The sequence below is a fragment of the Mastomys coucha genome, unplaced genomic scaffold (genome assembly GCF_008632895.1).
Source record: "Mastomys coucha isolate ucsf_1 unplaced genomic scaffold, UCSF_Mcou_1 pScaffold3, whole genome shotgun sequence".
NCBI lineage: Eukaryota > Metazoa > Chordata > Mammalia > Rodentia > Muridae > Mastomys > Mastomys coucha.
The window spans coordinates 31,944,337-31,953,459 of record NW_022196909.1 but is presented as its reverse complement, the minus strand read 5'-3'; the positions used below and the strand labels follow the sequence as shown (position 1 = coordinate 31,953,459).

The window sequence follows — 9,123 nt, the reverse complement described above, 5'->3', positions numbered from 1 at the left end:
CGGCATACACACACACATGGCACACACACACACACGGCATACACACACACATGGCATACACACACACATGGCACACACACACACACGTTTCCCTCCCTCTATCTCTATTCCTTTCCCTGTTGATTTTGGAGTAGATGAACGAGGAGAATTTTCTCTTGGTTTTTAACGGACAGATCAAAGATTCTCCACCTTGCCAGGGGTCTCACTTCTAAAGTCCTTCCTTCCTCCCCCTCTTTATTTATTCATCTATTTTGAGACATGATCTCATGTGGCCAGGTCTGACCTTGAACTCCTGATCCTGCCGCCTCTGCCTTCTAAGTGCTAGGATTACAGACACGTGCCACCATGCGTGTTAGTTTGTTAGCACATTGCTAGGTACCAGACTTTCAAGTGCCAGCAAGCAAACCCTTTACCAACTGAGCTACATCCTCAGCCCAGACAGTCCTTTTTTTTTTTTTAACTTTTTTTTTTTTCTAATTTCAAATATAGCTTATGTGCATTATTGAAAAATATAGAAAGTGTTGGATGTTAAAAGCTAGGCTGGCCAGATGGCTTATTCTCAAATGATGCCTTTCACACATGTCTTACAGCCAGAATTCGATCTTGATGGAGAGAGCCGACTCCTGAAAGCTATCCTCTGACCTCCACACACGTGCCATGGGGTTCACACCCGGCCATCCGTCATACACACTCGCATGCTCACACACGACTGTAGGGGTGTATTCGATATTTTTCAATAGCGAGAGTCTATGCCCTCCATAAAGGTGCACTATGGCAGAGAATCTTTGCTGACTGCGAGGGCATCACTCCTCACTGACCCCCTGGCTGTTGGCCTTACCACAAGAACTCGGACCTGGGACTCTTTGTATCCTTTTGTCCCATGGTTCTCTCACACTGTAGAACTTAGCTGTCAGTGTGGCAGCAGGCAGCCCCGAGGAGCACAGTAGGTTAGAACGGTGGACACCAACGTCTTCCTTAAGTGGCCTCAAGGCAGATGTTTGGTTGCAGCAGTGTTGGGCTCAGCTCCATTAAGCTTCAGAACCAAGGCAGAAGAAGGAAGGATTTCCATGGCAGAAGCTTAAAGCAAGAGGTTGGGGGAATCAGAAGAGTGTCAGAGAGCAGTTAAGATGTCGCTGGGCAGTGGTGGCGCACGCCTTTCATCCCAGCACTTGGGAGGCAGAGGCTGGTGGATTTCTGAGTTCAAGGCCAGCCTGGTCTATAGAGTGAGTTCCAGGACAGCCAGAGCTACACAGAGAAACCTTGTCCCACCCCCATCCTCCCACCTCCCAAAAAACCAAAAAGACTTACATCATTTCCAGTCACATTCGCTTGTATTAGCCAGTCGGTTCACATGAGTCAGGGTTGGGGAAGTAACTCCACACACAGGAAAGGCCCTTCACTGGCTTCCAGTCTCCCTGTAATTGCCACACTCACCATCTGCCGTTGGAATGTGGAGAGAAAATTGTCAGGGAGTTCTGAGAAAGCTGAGGGAATGTATACCTGGGACAGATGGACCCTGGGGTCTGTGGGTCTGTCACATAGCTGCAGTATCTAGATGGCAGTTTGTCCTTTCTGAGCTACCTTAGTCAGTATAGGTGCTGTCCCTAGCAAGATGTCTGCAAAGGTGGCTGGGTTCTTTTATGAACTTATTTATGCTTGAATGAGATGAACTCATCAGTAAATTCCGCCATGCTAGTCTCCCTCTCAGTGGAAGCAGGCATTGTTGCGATTTCCTTGTTACTTGCTGTTTTGTTTCTTACCAAGACTCGCTTCTTTGTTGTTTCTTCTTCTTAGGTTTCCCCTGTACTACGAGCTGAAGATTGCCTTTGTCATTTGGCTGCTGTCGCCCTACACTAGAGGGGCCAGTTTAATCTATAGGAAGTTCCTTCATCCCCTGCTGTCATCAAAGGAAAGGGTAAGGTGTACCGGTGACTTCTACATTGTCTTTAAGTAGTGTGTGTCAGCATGTGTTAATGACCAGAGGCTCCTTATTCTGAATAACACCAAGTGAGTTGGAGGGCAGAGGCAGGTAGATCTCTGAGTTGGAGGCTCACCTAGTCTATATATCTAGTACCAGGCTAGCCAGGACTACATCGTAAGACTCTATCTAAATAAACCTGAATAAACTAACATCTATTGGTTTATTGTTGTTGCTCTTAGCCAGTTTTTGTTTTTAAGACAGGCTCTTACAAGCTGGTCTGGAACACCCTGTGTAGACCAGGCTGGCCTCAAGCTTACACAAAGATCTGACAGTCCACAGTGCTGGGATTAAGGCATGCACTGCCATACCAGCTTAACTGCTGCCCGGGCTGGCTTTGAACTTACTAAGTAGCTGAAGATACTGCTCTAACTGCCCTTACCTCCCTATAGGGATTTCAGGGGTGTACTAACACACCTAATTTTACCGTTAATTTTTCTGCCCCCAGGAAATTGATGATTATATTGTCCAAGCCAAAGAAAGAGGCTATGAGACAATGGTGAATTTTGGACGGCAGGGTTTGAATCTAGCAGCCGCGGCCGCCGTCACCGCAGCAGTGAAGGTAAGCCTGCCTTGGTCTCTCTAGCCAGGGTCTTCTCGTCAGCACATGCACAGAGGTGACTAGTTTTATTTTAGGTCATTATAAAGCTGTGACAGAATTTCATTTCGTATTTATCCTAACACTGAAATAAACAAGTAGGTAATTTTAATGATATTTTAACACATCATTTTCTATGCTACTCGGGAATCCAAAGCTCTTCATTGATTATGACATTAGAGGTAGGTAATGTCGTTTGGGGGTACAAAGCTCCCCCTTTTAACCTTGAATAGTTTTGATTAGTTACCTTAAGTAAAGATGACCATTCTTGTCTCTGTATCTTTGATGTTTCTCCTCTCTCTCTCTCTCTCTCTCTCTCTCTCTCTCTCTCTCTCTCTCTCTCTCTTTCTCTCTTTGTGGCACTGCCTGGCTAGGATTTCTGGCTTACTTCTGCATCTCTACTTCCACCAATTTGAGGTAACTGATTATTGAAAATAAAGCATGTTGAAAAGTGTGTTCTCAGACCTGGGTTTTACTCAGCGAGTCACTAATGCCGTAGCTCTTCATTCAAGCCAGGCAACCGATGGACCGCCCCCTGTGGAAACGGTCGCTCTAGCTTTTGGCTTTCTTTGCATGGAGTAATTGGTGTGGCTTCTTTTCAATAGCATAGCATAACTGATTTTAGTGCGTGGTGTATGGGAAAAGGGAGAAAGAAGAAACTTCACAGTGCCGGCTGCGACCTTTGAAGCTGCCATGAGCAGAGCAGTTTGCTAATTTGTGTGTACCCGGGGAGCTTTGTGTCTAAAAGGATGGTACGAGGGTGACGTATCTGAGCAGACCTGATGGCACTGCACTTGCTCATGGTGGGAACCCGGGCAGCTTAACATCATGCGAAGGGTTTACTAACGTGAAATAAGATGGGGTATTAGTGTTCTGTTTTCTGCTCTAGCTCTTTTGTTGTTTCTTGTTGTTTTAAGATTTATTTTTATCTTGTGGGGGGGGGGCATGTCTGTCTCTATGTCTGTGTGGGTGTGCATGTGAGTGTAGGTGCCCGTGGTGACTAGAAGCTTGTGTGTGTGTGTGTCTGTCTGTCTGTCTGTCTGTGTGTATGTGTTTGTGTGGGTATGCCTGTAAGTGCAGGTGCCCATGGAGACTAGAAGCGAGTGTGTGTGTGTGTGTGTGTCTGTCTGTCTGTCTGTCTGTCTGTCTGTCTGTATGTGTTTGTGTGGGTATGTATGTGAGCTCAGGTGCTCGTGGAAACTAGAAGTATGTGTGTCTGTGTCTCTGTGTGTGTGTCAGTCTGTCTGTCTGTCTGTGTGTATGTGTTTGTGTGGGTATGCATGTAAGTGCAGGTGTCCATAGAGACTAGAAGCATGTGTGTGTCTGTGTGTCTGTGTGTCTCTGGGGACTAGAAGCTTGTCTGTGTGTGTCTGTTTGTGTGTGTCTGTCTGTCTGTCTGTCTGTGTCTGTGTGTCTGTCTGTGTGTCTGTGTCTGTGTGTCTGTCTGTCTGTCTGTGTGTGCGTCTGTCTGTCTGTGTGTGTGTGTGTGTGTGTGTCTGTGTGTGTGTGTCTGCTTGCGAGCGTGAGTGCCAATGGAGACCAGGAGCATAGGAGTCCCTGGAGTTAGAGCTACAGACAGCTGTGAGCCTCCTAATGTGGATGCTAGGAACTGGAATTGGCTTGTCTGATTCCAGCAGCAGGTGCTCTTAACTGCTGCGCCATCTCTACAGCTCAAGTCAGACTCCTTTTTAACTCATCTGTGCAATGGAAAGATACAATTCCATTAAGCCGCGACGAAATTGCAGTGGTGAAAGAGTGACGTTACCGGAGGGCGCTTCCTTTTTACAGAGACCTTTGGCTCACCTATCAGAGTTAACGCCATCGATAAGTGAGAAATGAACATGCTCTCCCTAGCAGCATCTTAGGGAGGGCTAAGTGGAGATTCATTAACAAGACATATGTAGATGACTCTATTGCTAATGGTTGTTGACTATAGTCGTATGTTGCAATGTTTACTACTGTATAGTTTTCCTCTTACTGGGCTTGTAAGGGGGTTTTCTTTCTTTAAAATAGATGGATAAACACTAACACAGCAACATTTTGAGTTTATTGAAGCTTATTGGGTTTTGTTTCTTGCTTAATAAAAACACATTGCTGGTCACACGTCCGCCAAAAAGACCACCCAGAAATCATCCTTCACAGCTAGACCTTGTGAAAGGAGAGGACTGACGTAATCATAAAGAAAAATAAGTCGCCAGGCAGTGGTGGCACACGCCTTTCATCCCAGCACTCAGGAGGCAGAGGCAGGTGGATTTCTGAGTTCAAGGCCATCCTGGTCTACAGAGTGAGTTCCAGGACAGCCAGGGCTATACAGAGAAACCCTGTCTCTAAAAACCAAAAAAAGAAAAAAGAAAGAAAGAAAGAAAGAAAGAAAAAGAGAAAAATAAGTCATACAGTATGTTGAGGGCAGTGAGCCTCCAGATCAAAGGCCCATATATCACCCAGTGTCATGGGGCAGGGCCATCGCCCCTCCCATCCCAACCCTCACCTCCAAACACAAACAAGGAAGCTAGAATTCTTAGATGTCATACCTTAAAAGCACATCATGTTCAAATGACTTAGCCTCAGAATAGTAGTAAATTTCTAATTTGTGACAGTGGAATCATGAGACCAGTGTGACATCACCCATGATGTCATCGCCCATGATTCCATCGTGGCTTGGGCCCAAGTTCTATAATAGCTAACTAAGCCTGTCAATCAGGTATGAACTTAAAATAATCAAAGAAGAATAAATGTCTTTTTAAATTATGCAAGCAAACTCATAACGTGTACCAACTGCACATACTTTTTACCAGGGTGGATATGTTCTGTCAAAGCTAAAAAGGGGGAAAAGAAAAAGAAAAAAATGTTAACCAGTGGGATCTAGGAAATGGGTTATCCAGCACAGAAGGGAGAAGGCAGAATTCCCCAGAAGGACACTGTGCATCAAGTCCAAGTGTAAACAGTCCGAAATGGATTCTGTGGATCGAAAGAGCCGAGAGAGAAGCTTCTAGAAGAAGCATAGAGGAGAGGAGAGAGTAGGCTTGCTGCTGTGCACGGGTGAGACTCATCCTAGCCATGTGTGTGGTGTGACCCACTAAAAAACTCACGGGATACAGACAGCGCATGCCTGTGCAGCCGCGCATCCCTCGGAGCACCGAGAACATGCATCGGTGACTACGCGCACAGTAGGACAACTACGCAAATGGAAACCAAAAAAAGAGGGCAATTATTAACACGGCGGGGCAAAGCAGCATAAATTATATTAGAAGCAAAGCCCAGTGATGGAACCCGCAGTAAGAAGAACACAGGCGAGGGATTTAACAACTGTGATCTCGCTGTGCTGAGAAACGGGGAGGAGGAAGGGAGGTAGAAGGGAGAGTTTGAACCCTTGTTACACAGGTCAGCACATTTAGAGTGGTGAGTTCGTCTACAGGGGTGTGATAACAAATGGCCTGCCGTTTCCCCTTTAAGCTTAGCATGGCTCGACCTTGCAGGCCACAGGATTTTATTTATTTACACCTCAAGGACATCTCTGAACGTGTCTTATTTAAAAGCTTCCACATGGTCCTGTGTGGAAAACTGCAAATTCAATTTCACCCTTTAAATGCACTTTGAGAACACATATGAAGCTATTGTTTTAGTAAATACAGAAAGAAATCCCAGCGGTTCTCAGCTAGACACTTAGAAATCCTTTCTAGTGTGTGTGCTCCTTGTAAGTAGGTGCATCATGTGTGCTGGTACCCACAGAGGACAGAAGCAGATGTTGGATCCCCTGGAACTAGAGTTAGAGATTGTTGTAAACTGTTGTGTGGGTGCTGGGAACCGAACCCCCATGTCTTCTATAGGAACATCAAGTGTTTCTCTGTGTAGCCCTGGTCGTCCTGGAACTCACTCTGTAGACCAGACTAGCCTCAAACTCAGAAATCCACCTGCCTCTGCCTCCCAAGTGCTGGGATTAAAGGCATGCACCACCACCGCCTGGCACAGCAAGTGTTCTTAACCACTGAGCCATCCCTCCAATTCCTGAGACACATTATATAGTATAACTGCTGTGTAGGGCATTCACCCTGTCTTGATGTGTATTTATTAATCCTATCATTGCTTCGTGGGATGTCAGCAACCTCATGGTGTTATTTTATTCTTATTCCCTCATTTCATCTCATAGCTTGCTTTCACCAGGTTTTACGATCCCCCAGCCCGTACATTGCATATTAATATCTCTCTGTTTAATGTCTAGTCTAAGACAGGAGCTGATGCAGCAGTAGATCAGGCAGTTTGAATCTGTGGCCTCACCGACTGTTACTGCCTGGCTGTCCCCAGTGTCTAGACTGCTAACTGGAATATGTAACCTGTTAAGACCCTCTATTATTAAGTAATAATATCTCACAGAGACTTTTCTATAAAAATGTCCCAAAAGATAGTTCCACATCTGCTTCCTCCTTTGTTTTCTTGTTTGCTTGTTTGGTTGGTTTGTTTTGTTTTAGATTTATTTATTTATTTATTTTTGTTTTTTTCAAGACAGGGTTTCTCTGTGTAGCCCTGACTGTCCTGGAACTCACTCTGTAGACCAGGCTGGCCTCGAACTCAGACAGCCGCCTGCCTCTGCCTCCCAAGTGCTGGGATTAAAAGTGTGCACCACCACTGCCCAGCGATTTATGATTTGTTTATTTATTTTATGTATGAGTACACTGTAGCTGTCTTCAGACACACCAAAAGAGGACATCAGATCCCATTACAGATGTGAGCCACCATGTAGTTGCTGGGAATTGAGCTCAGGACCTCTGGAAGAGCAGTTGGTACTCTCCACCTCTGAGCCATCTCTCCAGCCCCTGCTTCCTCCTTTCATGATTCATGCACTTCACTTCTATAGTTAACAACTTGAAATCACCTCTCCACCTCCCAGGCAGAAAGCAGAGACCCCAAAACCATCAGAGTCAATGCTGTAAAACAAGCTCACCGCTGAAGCTCACTTCCCTGTTGCTGCTGATGCTGTGGGGTCTTTAAGCAAAAAAATGTATCCCTGGGTGAGGTGATATCACGTTCTCATGATGACTCCAGGAGTGCTGGACATTCGATTAGTTGTTGGTTCTGTTGTATCTTTTAAAAATAGTAGCAGTGTTGAGCATTATGTAATGTTAGCTCTGTTGGCCTCAGATTATACACTTCTCATTTTAAAGTGGCTGAAATTAGTTTCATGTGTGGAAACTTTATATACATTCCAAAAGTCTTATTACAAAAGATACTTACTGAAGCAGACATTTCAAATTCAAGTAAATTGGAACCAAACTAAGAAATAGGTCAGAATTGAGGAGAAATTGGGGAGAAGAACGATGGCAAAATTTGTACATTTATTTTCGAAATTAACATGTAGTTTGTTAGAAATATCTTCTAGGGGTAAAAACTCTTGTCCTCTTCATATGATATTTAGAGAACAGTAATTTCCTCCCTAGGATCCCCAGGTTGAATCACCTGAGCATGTCAAAAATGAAGGCAGGAATCTAATCAGAACGTTTATTACACCGTGAAGCGGTTTTCTGGAAATGTTGCTCAGTCCCGTGGCCTCATTACCAGGCATCTGTTCACAAGGTCGGTGCACACGTTTATTTTGGCTGAGCAAAGCACAAATACATGAAGGACCTTCAAGGATTCTGCTGAGGATGCTCAACATCCCTGCTTCCACGTGGGAGACGCAGGTGGCACTGATGTAGCTGACCGCCGTCCGCCCGTGCAATGAAGGGCAGGTGAAGAGCGGAGGCGTTGTCCTCTTCGGCCAACTCAGGATTCGCTCCTCTCATTACACCTCTATCAGAGACCACCCTCCGTTTTTTATATATAAATTAGAAGCTCTGTGGTAAAATTACTGAAGTCTAATTGGCTTTTTAAACCACCGCCATTAGCTTCAGATTCCTGACCTCTTGCTATCTGTTTTAATGACTTTCTGTTTGTGAAAGGATTTTGAGATTTTTTTTTTTCAGCCATTGAGCCTTATCCTCTTTTCTCGGGGTTGGGGCGGGGAGAATTCATCCTATTTTCCTACAATCCACAGAACAGATTGATGTGACAGATACTGCATTCTAGAACACTCAATTTTGTTCTTGTTTTTTTTTTTCTTTTAAGTTTGGATTCTGCCACTCAACAGCCATAAGATTGTATGCAAATCATCTACATTGATTTAAATATCCTTCTCATCTATAAAGGGGTTGACATCTAATCTCTAAAGCCCGCTACATCTCCAGAATGGTAGCTCTCAACTGGACATGGTTTGTGCCCCCACCGACACCACCACGGGACAGTTTCCGCCATCACAAATGACAAGGAGCCACTCCCCGCATCTCCTTCGTGGGAGCCAGGGATGCAGCTTGCTGTCCTACAGAGCAGAAACACTACCAAGACTTTCCAGCCCAAAAAGGCTGACAGACCCTGCTTCAAAGGGGTGATGATGATTCCAGAAAAAAAAATATAAACTAAAAAGCATACACATGTGTATAAGAATTTTGTCTCACCAGGTATTGGTCAGCCCAAGGCTACACAGAGAAACCTTGTCTAAAAAAAAAAAAAAAAAAAA

At 44.9% G+C, this 9,123-nt stretch overlaps 1 protein-coding gene across 1 annotated transcript in view; it reads left to right on the top strand.

The window, feature by feature from the left end:
• The window catches only part of Reep3 (receptor accessory protein 3), an 86,257-nt gene that overhangs the window by 57,169 nt on the left and 19,965 nt on the right, over window positions 1–9,123 (top strand). Inside the window, exons 4-5 of the mRNA XM_031348644.1 lie at window positions 1,795–1,915; window positions 2,427–2,540. Coding sequence (XP_031204504.1) covers window positions 1,795–1,915; window positions 2,427–2,540 — 235 coding nt within the window. The remainder of the gene's footprint in view (window positions 1–1,794; window positions 1,916–2,426; window positions 2,541–9,123) is intronic.